Source organism: Balaenoptera ricei, chromosome 6 (genome assembly GCF_028023285.1).
Source record: "Balaenoptera ricei isolate mBalRic1 chromosome 6, mBalRic1.hap2, whole genome shotgun sequence".
Classification (NCBI taxonomy): domain Eukaryota; kingdom Metazoa; phylum Chordata; class Mammalia; order Artiodactyla; family Balaenopteridae; genus Balaenoptera; species Balaenoptera ricei.
The window spans coordinates 81,036,057-81,055,138 of record NC_082644.1 but is presented as its reverse complement, the minus strand read 5'-3'; the positions used below and the strand labels follow the sequence as shown (position 1 = coordinate 81,055,138).

The 19,082-nt window shown below is 45.0% G+C and overlaps 1 protein-coding gene across 1 annotated transcript in view; it reads right to left on the bottom strand.

Moving 5' to 3' along the window:
- The window catches only part of LOC132367869 (phosphoserine aminotransferase), a 29,998-nt gene extending 22,083 nt beyond the window's left edge, over positions 1-7,915 (bottom strand). Inside the window, exons 1-4 of the mRNA XM_059926474.1 lie at positions 7,760-7,915; positions 3,909-3,969; positions 2,904-2,973; positions 332-537 (exon numbers count right to left, since the gene is read on the bottom strand). Coding sequence (XP_059782457.1) covers positions 332-537; positions 2,904-2,973; positions 3,909-3,969; positions 7,760-7,819 — 397 coding nt within the window. The 5' untranslated portion in view covers positions 7,820-7,915. The remainder of the gene's footprint in view (positions 1-331; positions 538-2,903; positions 2,974-3,908; positions 3,970-7,759) is intronic.
- Positions 7,916-19,082: the final 11,167 nt, after the last annotated feature.

Genomic DNA, 19,082 nt, shown 5'->3' with positions numbered 1-19,082 from the left:
TCTTCTAAAAAGGAGGGGGCAGCTTTCCTGACTGTGGAGGAGACAGGGAAAGACACCAGAACCGGGAGACACTGTTGGCGGCCCTTGATCAAGCCATACCTAAAGCCAAACCAGCCCCTGGGCTTTGCAGCTAAGTCAGCAGCCTAGGCATACTCTTTCTGCAGCAGCCAGTTAGTAATCTTAACAGGAACAGGCAGCCAATCTAAATGGTATCAAACTAACTACCGACAAGGGGACGAAAGAATTGCCCAGGGCAGGGGTGACCTGCTAGCTGAGGAGGGACCACCTGCCAGCCAGCATTTCACTGTCCAGCTCAGCTCCCAGCACTTACTCGTGTAACTCCCAAGTTTGGGGTGGACAATATTCACAGTTCCAAACTTCTTGGCTTCTTCCGCGGCCTTAGCTGACCAGGATCCCGTCACCACATAGTCGGCACACCTTCCTGCTTTCAGGCCAATCAGGTTTAAGGGGACAGCACTGAACTGGCCACACCCACCTCCTTGTACAAAAATCACCTTGTAGTTGTCTGGAATGGCTCTGGGCAGAAGCAGAGGTGACAGTAAACAGGGTCAAAAGTTGAGAATGAGTGATGCTCTTCCAGCACTTTACCCTGGGGTGGATACACTACAAGAACGATGGTCAAGCCCCATCTCTGCCTTCCCCAACCCAGTCATTTATCTACTCAATTCCGTGCACAGATATTTACTGGGCCCTGTGGTGGAAGCCTATGGTTACTCTTTGGACAGAGCTAGTAATACCCTGCTGTTCCTTTAGGGAAGCATTGGCTGCCACTCTCGGTCCACCTGCTTCAAGGGTGGCCAATCCCAGCTCCAGGGGATGAGCACGTGACCCAAGCTGGCCAGTGGGGTTTGGTTCTGAGACCTGGATCCAAACTTCTAGAAAAGAGGAGCTATTTCCATTGAGGGAAAGAAAGAACTTGTAGGAGCTAAACCTGCGACCACTGGTGGCCATCTGGTGAAGCCAACACATAAAAAAGCAGAGCCAGGAGATGGAGAAAAAGACCTTCCTGACATCATGTGAGCTCCTAAATCACTCCTGCACTTTTCTGTTATATGAGATAATACATTCCTTTCTCTTTTTTTTTTGCGTAAGCCAAGAGTTGGGCTTCTGTCACTTGCAACCAAAAGTCCTAAAAGTATATATGTGCTGGTCCATGCTATGAACCAGGTGGACACTGTAGAGGATCTTTGATAATCCTTTAGACCTAAGCATGTATCACCTACCCAATATATATCAAGATTAACAGCAAAAATATTTGATTGCAACATGGAAAATTAAGATGATGATTGGCATGGCTACAGGCAGTAGGGTAAGGCCAGCTCAAGCCAGGGAAACTGGACCCAAGCCTTTGAGCAATGTCAGAGCTTGGGAACAGGTTACACAGACGGCCAAGGGACAGAGCTCCAGCACAGAGGTGTAAGGAAAGCACCAAAGGGCAGGGCAATGTGAGAGGGTCTTGGTCTCGCCAACACGAGAGATGGTGTGCATATATCTGGTTTTGAACCGTGCCTGCTGCCTATATCCAGGGCTCAGAAGGCTAGCAAAGCATGCAGACAGGTCTCAGGAGACTCTAACCATGAGGTTCTCAGCAGCTGGGAGGATGGCAGCCCAAGGCAGCGTTCCTGGTTTATGTTATTCAGATGTAGGGCAGTGAACAAGGCCAAGAACTGGATGGAAGGACACCAGACAGAGGTCTAGGTACAGGGGTACAAAGAAATCGGCCCATAAATTGAACCAGAAGTTCAAGCTGGAAAGGCTCACAGGCGTGTGGGTCAAATGCCACATCTCTTGCGCCAACATTCCAAGTACCCACCCCATGAAGGATGCGATTGTTCTGTGAACATGACAGGGACCCAGCAGGCAGCCCTGGCATGCTAAGCCAAGCAGAGGATTACCAGCCCCAAACACGGACATTAGCACGGGTTTCGAGGGCTCCTCACAAAAATGTCACCAAGCCCGCCCCACCTGAAGCATTTTATCAATGCAATTTAAAGGGAAGGTTATTAAATAATTAGTACAATTCCAATTTTGTTAATGAAATAATGCAAGGACGGACCCTAAAACGTTAACAGTGATTACCCCTGACTGGTGGGGTTATGGATAATTATGGTTGATTTTGTGAGTTTCTTTTTTCCCTAAACTTTCCACCATGAACATTCACTAGTTTTGTGAGCAGAAAAAAAAAAAAACAAAAAAAACAATGTTTTGTTTTCAAGATGACCGTATTCATATGTCTATGTGAATATATTTATATACTATATAAAACCTCTCCTTTAAGCAGCAATCTATTTAAGAACACAGTTTCCTCTGGGTAAGAAAAGCAGTGCAGATAACTAGGAAAGTTCATTTGAGAAGCAGTTCCCAGAGTTCAGAACCCTTAAAATTGCCCAAAGACTCCGTTAAAAATGAAGTTTCTACAAAGGCTCTGATTCAACAGGTCTGGATGGGACCCAGCACTTGAATTTTTTAATACTTCCCCCACGAGTTGATTCTGACAGGTTGTATGAGGCAATACTTTAAGAGCCAGTGAACTAAGTTATAGTTAATTATGCTGGCAAAGATGACCACTTCTTTGTCATTTAAATCCCTTTTAAGCCAGTTTAACTTCCACAGTGCTAAAAATATCTTTCCCAGATACAATGATTTCAAATCTTTGGAAAAACCACATAAAATAAAAATAAACATACAAATCCAGGATGAGGAACAAATAAAAAGCATTCTGTACTGATCTAGTGAATTTGGGAGAATCTTAACAAGATTATTTGTAAGAATAGAATATTCTGAACACACAGCAGAGTCTAAAAAATAATGCAACAGACACCCACGTATATGGATTACCAAACAAGAATAACACAATTTTGTCTTTAAAATTTTAAACTTACAATAATTCCCGCACAAGGTTCTCTGTGTTGTTAATAATCTTAGAGAAATCTGATGACCTGTGGCTCATTTCTGTGGAAAGAAAGATAAACAAGAAAAAAAATTCCAGTTCAAAACCAAAGCAACAAAAGTTAACTATAGCTGTAACTACAAAATTTACAAATCAAATAACAACGGGAAATGTCAGTTATTTTCCATTCAAATTGTGGGTCACACTTACATTAAGGGAAAATCCAAATTGATTTTCAAACTGCAAACATTTTAACCTTATTGTCACAGCAGAATGATTTTTCAAAAGTGGCAATATTCACTGAATGAGCCATGTACTAATTTATCCTTTGGTCTCTGATTACTCACATCTTTCTCACAAACAGGAATTGTGTGCAAAGGCTGCCCTTAGGACAATAGCACAAAATTCCACACTGTGCTCTCACTTCACAGAAATCTAGGTGCATGTGCCAGATCCACAGGAACAAAATTTAATAGCAGTGAGCACACAGTTAAACCCACAGTCTCTTAATAGTCTGTAGCCTTTGGAAATATCAAAAAAGAAAAAGAAAATTAAATTTTAAAAAAAGTAAATTTTAGAACTCAAAGAAACTTCATGAAATTATTAACATGCAAGATCTTCAAAAAAAGGCTTGTGTACTTTTAAACATTAATGAGTTCATGTTTAAGAACAGCAAAAACTGTAAAATGAATGTGAAGCAATTTTATAAATGTTTGGGCACTGTTAATGCAAATGTACAGGATCTTTTGATCTCAGATCTTATGCATAGAAAAAAACCAATGATGCGACAGTAAGCTGAGACGTATAAACCCCTCGCCAGCATTTATGTTGCTTTCAAAATTGCTTCGATCAAACATGCTATGGAAGTTATTAAAATTTAAAAATATATCTACAAAGGCCTACAGGAAGACCCAGTAGAAATTCTAGGCTTGATGATGCATTTTAATTGGTTCCCTCTGAATCCTGGACATTCACAGAATCCAAAAGTAAATCTTACCAAGAACACTAATCCCAACTCCTTTGTAGTCTAATAACTCTTTTTGTATCTCTGACAATACCTAGAAAAAAAATAAAAGAAAATTTAAGATGATTTCAATATGCTGTGCACAGCTCTGGACATACAAACTGCAGTGGGGGAGGCACAGGGGAGAGGATCCACCCACCAGGCCTGTGCGGAAGCTTATGTCCCTGCCCACAGCCAATCCCCTTCCTCCCCCTATCCCCACAGAGCCCCGATGATGCAACTTACACTCAAGTTGAGAGTGAAATTATGCAACGTGACTGATGCTACGACACAGTTTTTCCAAAGGCATGAATTTACTTAGAGATAAAAACTCACTTGGACTTAAAAAAAGATCAAGTATAGAAGTTTTCTGATAACAATTCTTTAACTGTCAACTTCAGATCTTTGGGAAAAGTCTAATTCCCTAGAAAAATGTCCCTTCCACAATTGCATTTGCACTCTGACAGCAAAGGCACAAAAAGCATAAAGTTCTGGGGGACAACAAAAAAATCAATTAGGCCCAAGTTAAACTGATAACTCAATTTTCCATCTTTTTGGTCTGCTGGGATGGGTGGGGTGGGCAGGAATTAGGAAGCACCTGCTGTGAATTAAGGTTCGTCAGGGGTACTGATGTACTGATCTCTCCCCTCAACAACAGCCCTGAAGGTGATATTCTCATCCCCAATTTGCAGGTGAGGAATCTCAGCTGTGGCTCCAGAGGTACTTAGCTGTATGCCCTGTCCAGCCCCTTGACCCATCTTGTAAGATCACTGCAATCCCATAACCACGTTCTGCCTTACAAGGACAACTGGACAGGTGGGACCCATCTTACGGCCAATCTACCAGTGCCAGGAAACGGGGGGTGGGGGGGCAAGGCTCATTCCCTACCCCCAACCCCAAACACATAGCTCACTTGCTAGGGAGGTGCCTCATTGTTTTTTTCCCAAAGGCGAGTAAAATGCAAATTACTACACACTGAAAGAAAAACACATATTTCATATATATATCTACATAGATATATGTAGATAGATGTAGACAGATAGATAGATAGATATACACACTTCAGTAAGAAGAATAGAAAGCCCTTATCAGAGATGCATGCTGCATTGTTTACGAGTGAAATGACATGATATCTGTGATTGGCTTTAAAATTATCCAGGGGCAGAAGGGGAGAAAGAGGGTATGGGGGAGGGAGCGCTGAAACAAGATTGGCAAAATGTCCTTAGTTGTTAAATTTTGGATGGGTCCATGAATTTAGTTATATTATTCCCTCTCTACCTTTGTGTATGAGCGACCTGCCATAAAGTAAAAAGAGAGAAAGAAATGCTCTAAAAATGTACACAAAATAGGTGAGATAAACCCTCTGTAGAAGCATCCTGCCATCAAAGGAGGTTCCCTTAAAAGATACAGGCTAAAGACCTCATAAAACATAATCTAGGGCTTCCCTGGTGGCTCAGTGGTTAAGAATCCACCTGCCAATGCAGGGGACACGGGTTCGAGCCCTGGTCTGGGAAGATCCCACAGGCCGCGGAGCAACTAAGCCCGTGCGCCACAACTACTGAGCCTGCGCTCTAGAGCCTGCAAGCCACACCTACAGAGCCCTCATGCCACAACTACTGAAGCCCAGGCACCTGGAGCCTGTGCTCCGCAACAAGAGAAGCCGCCGCAATGAGAAGCCCACACACCACAACGAAGAGCAGCCCCCACTCACTGAAACTAGAGAAAAGCCTGCGTGCAGCAACGAAGACCCAATGCAGTGAAAAATTAAAATTAAAAAAAAAAAACATAATCTAAACTGGACTGCAACTTGTCTGAAAAAACACCATTTTAACAATAAAGAATGAGACAAAAAAAAGAGGTTCAAGAATTTGTCATCGTTTTTGTTGGACACATTAGCAATGGCTGATCAAACAAACTTTTGGCAAATCCTTGTCTTTAGTAAATACAAACATCTGTCTCTGATAGAATCATCCTTGAACTTCTGTTCAGACTGTATTTCTCTCATAGATAGTATTCCTTGAAAAGACATCTATAAAAGTTTATAACCAAAATCATTATAACAAGTTTTAAAAACTTCTGCCCAAAAAGCATACCCCTCTAATCCAGTGGAGTTTATTTTTTTCAAACTGAAGAATGCAACCTCTTTTGTGGATCATAACTAATTTTTTAATGGACTAGAATAGACCAGAGCAGAGTAGAACACAAAATTGTGCATGTTGTAGTCATTAGGCTAAATATTTCATAAGCCTTTTGTTTTAATTATGTGCAGGTACTTGCTCATTTTGTGAAATATATTTTTCATTGTGGTTACAGTCAAAAAAAGTTTGCAAAGCTTCTCTAATCCTTATACTTCAATTAAATCAAGAAGACACATAAATAGCAACATCTGCCCCCCCCCACCGCCAGCTTGGAGAGCACATAGGAGGGCATAAATCCTCCCAGGAAAATAAATAATAAGTAATTGTACTACTGATAACAACTGCCTTTATAATAAATGCAGAACAAATTACACAGGAAACAAATGCGCAGAAGACTCCAAAACACAGAGAGGGAAAAAACGGTGAGGGTAGAGGAAACGTTTGCACAGCTCTGGCAGGGAATCTCACCTAAAACAGACCGCAATAACTAAGAAAAAACGAAGCCCTGTACTCTCAGCTCCTAAGAGCGCTGCCCCCAGAAAACCAAAATGTCCTTTCCTTTCTACAATTGTAAGATTCTCTGTTCTCATCACAACACAGAGAAGTCTCTGTCCCAGGGAGATTCTACTCAGTTCAACAGCAGATAATTGTAAAGCACTTGGCTATGCCCCATGTTGCTACAACATATCATCAGAGTCATCCCGGTTAGAAAAATAAAAATGTAACAGCAGCGGCAGGGGTCAGCGCGTCCAAGGCACAGTAGAGACTTGGCCTCCTTCACAGCTTGGGCGGTGGGAGGGGAGAATGGATGTGGAGGGAGTGGGTTTTGGAGGTTAGGGGAGGAGCCGGAACCCGGCTGGGGGCTGGGAAGGCAGGGAGTAAGTTCCACTTGCACTCGAAAGGTCTGGTAATGGCCCAGGGGAGAATTCAGTCATTCATTTGCTCCAGAACAAAGTGAACCGAACTGGGCTAGCAGCCCAAGGCCTACCAGAATTTGAATATTAGAATGCCTTTAGGGGACACTCCAGTTGAAAAAAACAAAAACAATCTACGCGTGAAACAGAGAGGAGAAAAAAGGCTTTAGGGACGGGTGGGGTATCTGAGAGACAAGGAGGGAAAGCCTGGCCTGGACTGAAGGCTTTTAAATTTACATTTCTGAAAAGCAATGTTTCCAAGTTCTGGCTAAAGGCAACACTGCTTCCGAGGGGTCGTGCGCGGGCCTCCAGTTTGCAGTTCCCTCCAGTTAACGCAATCCTCATTCACCATTCATTCACAGTGTCCATTCACGCATCCACTCAACACTGCCTGGTTTGCAGCACTGCGGGACGAGGCGAACGCAGAGTTGAGAGCTTTTTCTTTTCCGCCGCGCCCCCGGCCCGGCCGGATTGAAGGCACAGCGCCGGAGTTTGCAGGTGCGCAGCGCAGCGAGCCAGCACTCCCCGGCCGGCCGAGTTCTGCACGCGGCGCACCCGTAGCCGGCGCCAGCGACAGCTGCACAAGCAAGCCTCGCCGAGGTCCTTCCCTAATGTATTCTTCTAGAGGCCCACCCACGATAGATCGTAAACTGGGAGTGCACGCCAGTGCAGAGCGTTCGGGGAACTCCGGGCAGGGGGTGGGGATCCGGGAGCCCCGGGCAGGGATGCACAGCCACCCACGCGCCTGCTCCCGCCCGGACCGCCCTGCCGGCGCGCGCTAGGGGGGACTTACCGAGCGCGGCAGTTTGGCTGGCCCGGGCCCGAAGTTGACCACCTGCATCAGGGAGTCCATGGTGCGGAAGCGGGAACTGGGAGTCTGCTGGAAAGGACCGATCGCGTGGGCAGCGCAAGTCTGCAGCCGGCGCCGACTCCGTGCTTTCTTCCAGCGCCGAGCCGGCGCCCCCATTGGCCCGCGCTGTCGCTGGCCCTGCGCTGATTGGTTCGCGCAACGGGGCTCGCATCCCCATTGGTCGTGCTCCCCAGTCGAGACTCGAGAGCAGTTGCTCCTCCTCGCGTTTACTGTTTCAATCCATTTTGATCAATGCAAGGCGCGCGGGAGATTGCACCAGCCAGGCGGCTCGGCTGCGCGCCCACCGGAGAACCTTGGGCGGCGAGAGGAGGCTACCCCTGCCAACTTGCGTTGGTGCTTCTGCACGCTTCATGAGGCGCTTTCCAGTCCTCCAACGCGGACCCTAGCCCCTCTCTCTGGGCTGCACTGGGAGATGGCGGAGTAAATCACCCCTCACCCCCATCCTCACCAGACCCTGCACTGGGCTCTTGCATTTGTTTGAACCAGCGGTCATTAATTCACCAAACTTTCCTAAGCACCCCCATGGGCGCCAGATACTCCAGGGGGGAGGAAGGGCCCCCAAGGATGGAATTGCAGGGTGAACTATGGGCCGGGGGTGGGTGCGTGGGGCATGAGGTTCTCTGCAAAACACCAAGGGGCCAAGGGTTAAAGCAGGATTAAGGGATGGAGGCGGCCAAGGACACTGAGAGAAGCCTTGGCCTGGGAAGCCTAGATGCTTCCCAGGCAAGTCCTTTTAAGTTGCTGATTCTCAATTTCCCCTCGGGAAAAGAGCGAGTTGGAACCTGGCAATACCTCTCAGGTTGTGTAGGCGCTGACAAACTGAGTTTAGAAACGTGAGTAGATATTAACAAGAACGCGATACCCCTGAGGAGCCTCAGCCCAAGCCAGGGGAGAGGCCCAGAGCCAGGCCGGGCGCAGAGCCAGCGCGGCTCCAACTTTTCCACAGAAGTGTTCTTCTCAGAAGAACTCCAGTGGAGATCCACATGGGGTTCTGAAAGAGGGAGGTCCCCTTCCTGCGAGAAAAAAGTTCCTTTGAAGTCTGGAATTTCATCATTTTTTTGAAATGTGAATTTTGCCTTTTACTCCTTAATTTAACCCAGTTTCTTATAAAAATATTTTCCCAAATCTTTGAGCAAAAGAGATGCGCCAGGAATACACACAGTGCCTGTCCTGGGGCTTTCCATCACACCAGCCAGCGTCAACCACCTCAGTTTGAAAAGATTTGTAAACTGACAGGGCTAGGACTTTTGTTTGCTTTTTTGTGGTATGTGGGAGGGATGGGGCTGGGATAGGAGGCACTGCTTTAGGTTTGGGAGGTGGAGGGCAAAGTTTCTAGAAAAAGCTGAAATGAACAAGGTCACCGCCTTCCTCAGCACCTTCATTTAGACAATTGCAAAACTGAGTAGAGGGTATGAACGTCAGTCCATAAACTCAGGTGTGCAAGAATTGTCACATATCCATTATTGTATATAATGACTTAGTGTAGACCCCCTAGCAGCTAATCTACCAAGGGAGTGGGGGAGTTAGCCTTCCTCCTTCCTGGAGTCCTTAATCCCAGGGATTTACACAGTCCTGTGGTATGGGATAGGGAGGGAAGCATTCATCCATTTGGTCCTCCTTCCCCAGAAAATGTGGCTGAGTTTTCTCCACTGTTGAAGTCTGTATGCTGCTTCAGTAAATTAGCTCTCTACCACTTTTGTGACCCACTGAGGAACACAGGAAATTTGGGTGGGGTCAGGGTGGCTGTCATCCCATCTGCCAAGACATGCCATGTAGTCATTCCTCTGAGGGCCTTGCAGTTTCCTAGATGATATTACAGGGAAGTAAGGCACACAGACCCTCTGCCCAGGGACATGCTGACCTCTGTCTCTCTCTCTCTTCCAACTGAAGGAAATCTCTTTTTCATTCTAAGAAGAATCCATCTCTTTGTATGTTTCTTCCTCACATTCTGTCCACAGACACCTTAAGCCGGGGCCACTTAGGGATAGAAAGACAGTGGCTAAGATTGTGGTGAACTGAAACGCACACGCCCATTTGTGGCAGAGTTGCACCAGCCCACCATACATTTATGCCTCCCCTTCCATGGAGCCTCTGTCAGGCTCCACATTTCACAGCACCCCTTGCATCAAGGCAGGTCATATGCCTGGAACCCACCAATGGAATGAAACAGAGGATGTCACTTTCAAACCAAGGTGGTTGAGAATAGCGTGCTTCTCCACTGCCTTTTTCCCATTCCACAGGCTGAAATCAAAGAATCCAAGGCCCTTGGGGATGGTGGAGACACAGAAAGGAAGGAGCCCCAGTCTCTGAATTACCTGCTCCGGCCTCGTTGTACATGAGTGAGAAATCAACTTCTCCTGGGTTATGCCACTGAAATCTGAAGGGCTATGTTATCCTAACTAATACACCATTGTAAATGCAACAGCTGCAGCTCAGATCCAGCTGGTTGTTGCCAGGTGAGGCAACCAAGGTTGCTCAAGCTATCTTCCCATATTTAAAGAGAAACCAGAAACCCAGATTTTTATGTGAAATTTCACAACTTTTAAACATCTACACATTTCAGACAACACTGTACAGATCAATATTGTGAGGGGTCACACCTAGCTTCCCTGCAGGCCTGATTCAGCCTGCTGGTCGCCAGCTCTCCTTCTAAGGACTGCTTTATAGTATTCTGCCATGTATTTCCCCTCATTCAGCACGGAACACTCTTCCTCTCCCTGCCTGAATAAGGGAACAGGAAAAGGGAAGACACTGGGGAAAATATAACCTTAAAATATTATTCTGTCACCCTTGCCTATTCTGCAGTGCAGGTGTATAAAGATAGCTCAGGGAACCCCTGCATTTCACGTGGGCCCCTCCCCTCCTAGTAGATTCTCCTGAAATGTATATTTTGTAAATATCAGTTTTTCACAGGTATTATTTATTGAGCCCTTACTATGTGTGAAAGCTGGACTTCGCTGCCATTTCCAGTCAGATTGGTGTCCTGTTTAGAGGGGAGTAGGAAGAGAAGAGAAGGCAACTCTGAGGAAGGAAGAAACCTATTGGAAATGAGGTGAGGTTATTTCTGCTGCCCTTTTGGTAGCTGGAGATGAAGATCCTTTTTCCTTATTATTATTTCCAGAGAAAATGGGGAATGGGGCGAGGGAGTCATCACAGTTTATGTAGCAAAAGAAATTAAAAGTCACAATCCTATTACACTCTTCATTCTGACCCCAACTGATAGGAAAATATATCTATCCTACTCAGTGTATTACCTCAGTTTATTTCCTCACCCTAGTTTCTTACTGTGATAAAATATACATAAAATATACCATTTAAACCATTTTTAAATGTACAATTCAGTGGCATTCGTACATTCACAGGGTTGTGCAACCATCACCACCATCCATCTCCAGAACTTTTTCACCTTCCCTAACTGAAACTCTGTCTGTACCCATTAAACAATGTCCCCATTCCCCCTCTCCCAGCCCCTGCAAACCACCATTCAACTTTCGGTCTCTGAATTTGACTGCTCTAAGTGAAACGGAACAGGACCCTGTGGGGCCTTCCCGGGGACTGACCCCTGTGTCCCCTGCCTCTTGTTTGTAGAAAAGCTTTAGGCACCTAGGCCTTCCCCGAGTTCCAAAGGGCAATTTTAATATCAGAGAAGTGAGAAAATGCAGAAACAAAAGAAAGCAGTCAAGCAAGACAAAATAATTTATCCATAAAACAAAGTCAAGGACCTTTAGTTCCTCCTCAAGGGCTGTAGATAATATCCTGAGTCATATCCTTGAATTGTTTTGCAGATGCTAAAGCCCCCACCAGGCGGGAGAAGTTAACTGCACGCTGCCCACCAGCACATAGAGCCCAGACTGGTTGGAACCACAAGGTTGATGACCGACATTCCCAAAACATCACCCTGTTGCCCTCCCACCCCATCAGTCAGGCAAGGTGATCACCTATAACCCTCAGCCCTAATGTTGCCTTTAAAAACCCTTCCCTGAAAGCCATCTGGGAGTTCAGGTCTTTTGAACATTAGCTGCTTATTCTCCTTGCTTGACACTTTGCAATTAATGCTATACTTTCCTTCACCACAGATGGGTGTCAGTAAACTAGCTTTGCTGCGTGTCGGGTGACTGAACCCAAATTTGGTTCGGTGATAAAAGTATCTCCTATAAGTGGAACATACAGAATTTGTCTTTTGTGACCAGCTTATCTCACTTAGCACAATGCCTTCAAGGCTCACACATTTTGCTTTTTTAAAAAAATTTATTTAATAGACTATTTTTTAGAGCAGTTTTAGGTTTGCAGCAAAATTGAGAGGAAAGTACAGAGATTTCCCTCTACCTCCCACCTCTCCCTACACACACATAACCTCCCCCATTATCAATATCCCCTACTGGAGTGGTACATTTGTTACAACCGATGAACCTACATTGACACATCATTATCACCCAAAGTCCACAGCTTGCATTAGGGCTCACTCTTGGTGTTGCACATTCTGTAGGTTTGGACAAGTGTATAATGTATCCATCATTATAGTATCATACAGAGTAGTTTCACTGCCTAAAAATCCTCTGTGCTCTGCCTGTTCATCCCTCAATTCCCCCTTTTTGCTTCATTTCTAAATAATCAGTATAGAGAGCATTCCACCACAAGATTCACACAAGTAAAATCTCTAAGGGGATCATTTCAAGAGAAGTGATGTCTATGGACCAGTGGGCAACATTACACAGGGAACCGAATACTGCTTATATCTCCTGACATCCTAAAAAGATTCTGATATAGAAAAAGCACCAAGATTTTTTTAACCTGAAAATGTATTCATTTCACTACTTTTTTTTTTTAAAGGAAAGGAACAAAACTCCTGGCACCATCTCTCTAGCTGTAGACACACTATTCATCACACCCAGCACCCTGGCCCTGGTCATATACATATGCAGTTTTTGGATCAGCACTATTCACCTGAGCTATCTCATTCATTCCAGGGTCCCACGTGGAAGCATGAAAATGGACCACAGAACACTTGTTTAATCACCTGTCCAAAGTCTATGTGTGCCTACAATAGAAACCATCATCTCAGGGTTTTATTTCGTTTTGTTTTTTATAAATTTATTTATCTGTCTATCTATCTATCTGTCTATCTTTGGCTGCATTGGGTCTTCGTTGCTGTGCGTGGGCTTCCTCTAGTTGCGGCAAACTGGGGCTACTCTTCATTGTGGTGCACAGGCTTCTCATTGCAGTGGCTTCTTTTGTTGCGGAGCACAGTCTCTAGGTGTGTGGGCTTCAGTAGTTGTGGCACACAGGCTCAGTAGTTGTGGCTCGCAGGCTCAGTAGGTGTGGCTCACAGGCTCTAGAGCGCAGGCTCAGTAGTTGTGGCGCACGGGCTTAGTTGCTCTGTGGCATGTGGGGTCTTCCCTCCCGGCCCAGGGATCGAACCCGTGTGCCCTGCATTGGCAGGCGGATTCTTAACCACTGTGCCACCAGGGAAGCCCCATCATCTCAGTTTTAAGATGACTTTTGTAGTGTTAATAATCTGGTGGTAGTTTTGTTCTTTCCTTTTCTTTCTGGGGGCAGATCAAATACTAAGACAAAGGAAGGAGACAGAGCAAAGCCAGGGATATTGGGGGCGGGGGATGGGTGGAGCCAGTGCAGGACTTGGATCTTCCTGCTTCTCCCCTTTTTCTCATACTCCAAACTCCGAAGGACCACACACACTGCTTCAGAAATAAACAGTGATTGTGATTTAATTTATTTTTTGGCTTATGTTTGGTACAGGAAGGCAGCAAAGATTAATACAAAAATAACAAGAATTCAAATTCAAAGCTGCCATGGGTGAGAGCCGTTTCTGTAATCACAGAAATGAAATGGAAGAAGAGCAAGGCAGGCACTGTGGCTGGAGAGGAGTGACTGGGAACAAGGGGAAGACTGGTTCAACGTGTCATGGTTTATGTATATGGCGAACAGACTTTTTAATGACATAGAAATATTCCAGTAAAAAAAAAAAAAAAAAAAAAAAGCTCACCTCTTTGGAGTCACAATACTCAAATGTAGACAAATTTATAGCCCCTAACAAAACATTAACAAATGCATTCAGACTCATTCATTCATTCATTCAACAAATACTGCATTCTTACCATGTATTACATAGAATGCAGGCACAGTCCCTGCCCTCCTGGAGCTTCTGGTGTTTGATATGTTTATATAGAATTCTTCTATATTTTACCAGTGCCATCTGCCCAAAGAGGCCTGCCCTGGACACCCTAATGTGAAAGCCTCCCCCTCCATGCCTAGTGCTCCTGAGATCTCTTACTCTACGAACATCTCTTCTTTCCATAGCACAAATCACCTCTAACATGCTACATAATTGGTTCATTTATTATGTGTATTGTCTGTGTGGTAGCATGTAAGCTCTGTGAGGGCAGGGCTTTTTTCTGGTTGGTTTACTAATACACCTAGAACAGTGCCTAGCCCAGGTAAACTCACAATAAAGATCTGTTGAGCGAAAGACTGAATTTATAAATACGGATCTACTGTGGTACATTTCCTAAAGCAAAGAAAGGTGTGTCCCAAAGTTGAAGTCTTCACCTCTAGCGACAGAAAACCGCTTGCCATAATTAATGAATTACCCCCACCCCATTCTGCAAGGTTTCAGAGGAGGTTTTATCTTTTCTCATTGTCTTATTCAGTCTCTTAGCAAGTCTGTTCTACTTCCAAAATTTTCTCCAGTCCATCTACTTCTCTCTATCACCTGCCTAGTCCAGGCTCCCATGGGCTGTTCTAGATTCCTAGACCTGCTTTCCTTGCATTCACTTTGCCCCCCTTAGAATCCATTCTCCAAACAGCAGCAAGTCATCTTTTAAAAACATGCATGGAGTATATCATGTAACTGCCCTGCTAAAGTCCTCTAACAGCTTGCCATTACATTTAGAACCGCACTCCTAATGGGCCCACAAGACCCCCCTGACCTGGTCCTTGGTCACCTCTCGGCTCAGCCCTTGACTTGCTCAATCTCCAAACTGTTCCTTCAGTCCCAGGACCCTCTCAGGCTCCTTCCCTCCCCAGCATTCTCTCCCTCCAACCTCCCCAAGGCTGGCTCTGCCCATCTCTGTCCATTTTAGGCTCCATCTTGTCAAATCTTGCCTGACCTCGTTATCAAAAGTACCCCCAGGGCTTCCCCGGTGGCGCAGTGGTTGAGAATCTGCCTGCCAATGCAGGGGACACGGGTTCGAGCCCTGGTCTGGGAAGATCCCACATGCCGTGGAGCAACTGGGCCCGTGAGTCACAGTTACTGAGCCTGCGCGTCTGGAGCCTGTGCTCCGCAACAAGAGAGGCCGCGATAATGAGAGGCCCGCGCACCGCGATGAAGAGTGGCCCCCGCTTGCCGCAACTAGAGAAAGCCCTCGCACAGAAACGAAGACCCAACACAGCCATAAATTAAAAAAAAAAAAAAAGGTACCCCCAGCCCACCCTCCAGTTCCTCATCGTCTTATTTCCTGGGCCATTTCTCTCATAACTTGCCAGTCTCTGAAATACTCATATACTTATTCATTATCCACCCTAGAATGTACTTCCTCTGAGAGCTGAGACTTTGCCTGCCTTATGTACGGCTATACCCCAGCATGAGGTATGGTACTTCTAGAATGACTATAAAGGGCAGGAAGAAAGAAATGACATTGCTGACAGTCTTTGTTGCTGAGAGAAAGAGATTATTATTTTTCTAGAACTTTCCATAGTGAATATTCAAAACTTAATCAACTTTTAAAAAGTTGGTTATTTTTAAATAGTGGGGTGAGGAGAGGCATAAGACTACCAAGAAGCCCTGGCGATCCTGGGATGCCACTTTGCAGCTTTGGAGAGCCTGTGACTGCTGAGGCCCATCCTCCCACCAGGTGTTTCTGCTGAGGCTGAAAGGCTGGTCGCTGCATCAAGTACTAACACGTCGTCCTGCAGTTAGAATTCTAGGTCAGTGTTTTCACTGACGATGGAATCCCTTCTATCCAACTGACACTGGATCCAATCCCACTTCTCTGACTTTGCACAACTACCTAAAGTTTACGACGGGTCTTGGCGAGTTGCAAGTTGTTGAAGGGATGTGTTTTATGGGGGAAGAAGAGGTAGTTAGAGGAGCAGGGCTGGGGGGTGGGGGTGGGTAGTGTACAACTGTTTCTCAAACTCACAGAGCTGGAAGGAATCTTGGAATGTGATCTAGAATCATCTATTCACACATTCTGAGAACCAGTCTCTCCCAGCATTGTCCTGGAGTGGTGGGCAGGAAAATTACATTCCCCTATAAGTCAGCACAAAGCCATTCCCAGAGGATTGCCCAGAGATTGGGGTGGAGGCTTGAAGAACTGGGGAGTGGGATGAAATTATCACCATCTTTATATTAAGGCTGTCTACCTATATCAAAATAAGAATTATTTTCAGCGTGTCACACACGTTTTTGGGTATCTGTTATCAATTTCAAATTGTAGAGCTCAGGAACTTAGTGCAACTCCTTCACTTTCTGATGAGGAAAATGGTCCAAGTGGTGAAGTGATACTGTCGGGGTGGAAGTGATGCTGTCTCTGTGACCTGCTTCTAATCTGTTCTCCCATTTCACAGAAGGAAAGGCTGAAACCCAGCTCACGGATCTGTCTAGGGTCACCAAGAATCGGGTGAATCAGACCAAGGAGAGGACACCAAACCATCGTCCTTCTATTCCAGAGTATGACCCTTCTACTTCCCCGCTTATTAAAATGATTTAAAGCTGTCAGGAAAGTCATTTAAATGCTCCCAGGAGAGAGCAAACTCAGAGAACTAGAACTGAACCTGAGCAACAGACAAGATCTAAAAACTGAAGTGTGTGGGCAGAGGAGGCCACCACATGGGCGCCCTGGGATGCTGCCACTCCCTCAGTAACAGGCTGCATCCTCTCAGGACAGCAGGCAAGGCTGCAGACAGCATTCCTGTGACTTTTTACCGGTGCTGGTTCCTAGTCTGCCGGCCCCAGAGTTGATCCATGATATCTCAAGCAGCCTTGGTTAAGCTTTTCCATTTTTCTCTGTAGATCTCTGGTCCCTTTTCACCCTAAGCTACTTCTCACCTCTTTTCATTCGTTTATCTCCAAGTTAGCTGTTGCCATCTTGCTAGTCCTCAATCTTTCTGCAACTGCTCAGTGCCACAGGTACATTTTAAATCATCCTTAAGGGGACGGCTCAGAGGAGAAGCTTTCTGACCGGTTTGCAATATAATTTTTCTTGCAATATAAATTTTGAGATGCGTTTATATAGAAGGCCCAGCATTTGGGAGATTCTCTCTTCTTCCCTATTTTTTTTTAAAGTTTTTGTTTATTTATTTATTTATTTATTGGCTGCTGCGTTGGGTCTTAGCTGCCCCACAGCATGTGGGATCTTAGTTCCCTGACCAGGGATTGAACCCACATCCCCTGCATTGGAAGGCGGATTCTTTACCACTGGACCACCAGGGAAGTTCCTTCCCTATTTTTTGAACTTCACTTGTTTACACACTGTTTTGGTCCCTGGAGACACATATGGTACTTTGCCTTTGTTTTCCTAGATCTCCTTACACAAGAAAAATGTGAATAGCATTTGTTGTTCCAAAATGGTTTTCTTCTTTTTTTCAGTTTTCCTGAGGCAAATGTAACATATGAGCGCTTTAAAATATTCAGGCCTTCTAAAAATTCAGAGTGTAGACAGAGAATGTCCAAACTTCAAGACAATTTTAGTTTAGGTATATATTTTGAATTGATAATATATTCATATGATTCAAAAGTTGAACATATAAAAGGTGTACAGTGAAAATGTCCTAGTCTTCTACCCCTCTAGGTCCCACCCCGTCTCCACTCGTAGCCACTTTTATTAGTTGCTTTAGTATCTTTCCAGAGTTTCTTTAGCAAATATAAGCAAATACAAATATATAATTATTTCCTCCCTCCCTTTTACACAAAAGGTAGCACACTACATGCACTTCTTTGCATCTTGCTTTTTAAATTTTACAGCAGAGCAAAATTTGGTTTAGAATGTAAAGTAACCAGAAATAAGCAGGCTTCCCTGATAGCGTAGTGGTTAAGAATCCGCCTGCTGATGCAGGGGACATGGGTTTGAGCCCTGGTCCGGGAAGATCCCACATGCCACAGAGCAACTAAGCCCACGTGCCACAGCTACTGAAGCCTGCGCGCCTAGAGCCCGTGTTCCACAACAAGGGAAGCCACCGCAATGAGAAGCCCACGCACCACAACGAAGAGTAGCCCCCCTCGCCACAACTAGAGAAAGCCCGCGTGCAGCAATGAAGACCCAACTCAGCCAATAAATAAATAAATAAATTTATATTAAAAAAAAAAAAAAGAAACCAGAAATAAAAGGCCATATACACATGTGTGCATACACACACATGGACACACACACTTCTTTTTTTGGTATAACTAAGCAGGATAAATTAATTGAGCCAGTAATTGTTCAGCCTGCTCCTCCTTATGGGCCTTAGGAGAAGGTCTGATGTTCCATTTCTGATGCAACAGTTTTGGATGAGAAGATCCTGTTCGACAGATAATAGCAGAAGATGGGGGCAGGTGAGCCCATCTAAGAGCCAGAACTGCTCAGGTTCATGCTTTGCTTATTCAAAGACACTGAGACTCAACTCTTTTAGGGCCAACCAAAACTGGGGATGCCTCTCTGAGGTGATTCTTTTTATCACCAGGAAAGAGAAATCACAGCACACGGAGAGACAGAAATTGGGAAATGGGCTGCTTCTTTATTCCCTGTAAATACAATGTCAGTACAATTACAGAACTCACCATCTGTCTGAGAGTGAGACTTTTCAACAGTCCAAACCATGCCAGGGTGCAAAGCTGGTGAAGTTCACTCCTTATCATGTGGCCAACCAGGGAGTATGCTTAGAAGTTCAGTCACGCCTCTGAAAACATAACTGTTCGGAGAAATCCTCCCAATTTGTTATTTCTCCCAACACAAAAACTAAAATTTCATGGTGTCAACCAATCACAATCTTCCTTAACTTCTTTTGGATGCGTGTGCACATACACGCACACACACACACACACACATATTTATTTCAAAGGAACAACCAAGCCTATTTTTCCAGAGGGACTTAGCCCTTTCAAGAAACACCACATTATTCTCCTTCGTCACAACACAGACAAGCTATTTCCTGAAAGGAACACAGAAACTCTAGTGCATTTTGCTTAAGAACAATAGTCCCAGTTCTGTTAAAAACATCTTATATGTTTATGTTGGGGGAACTCAGA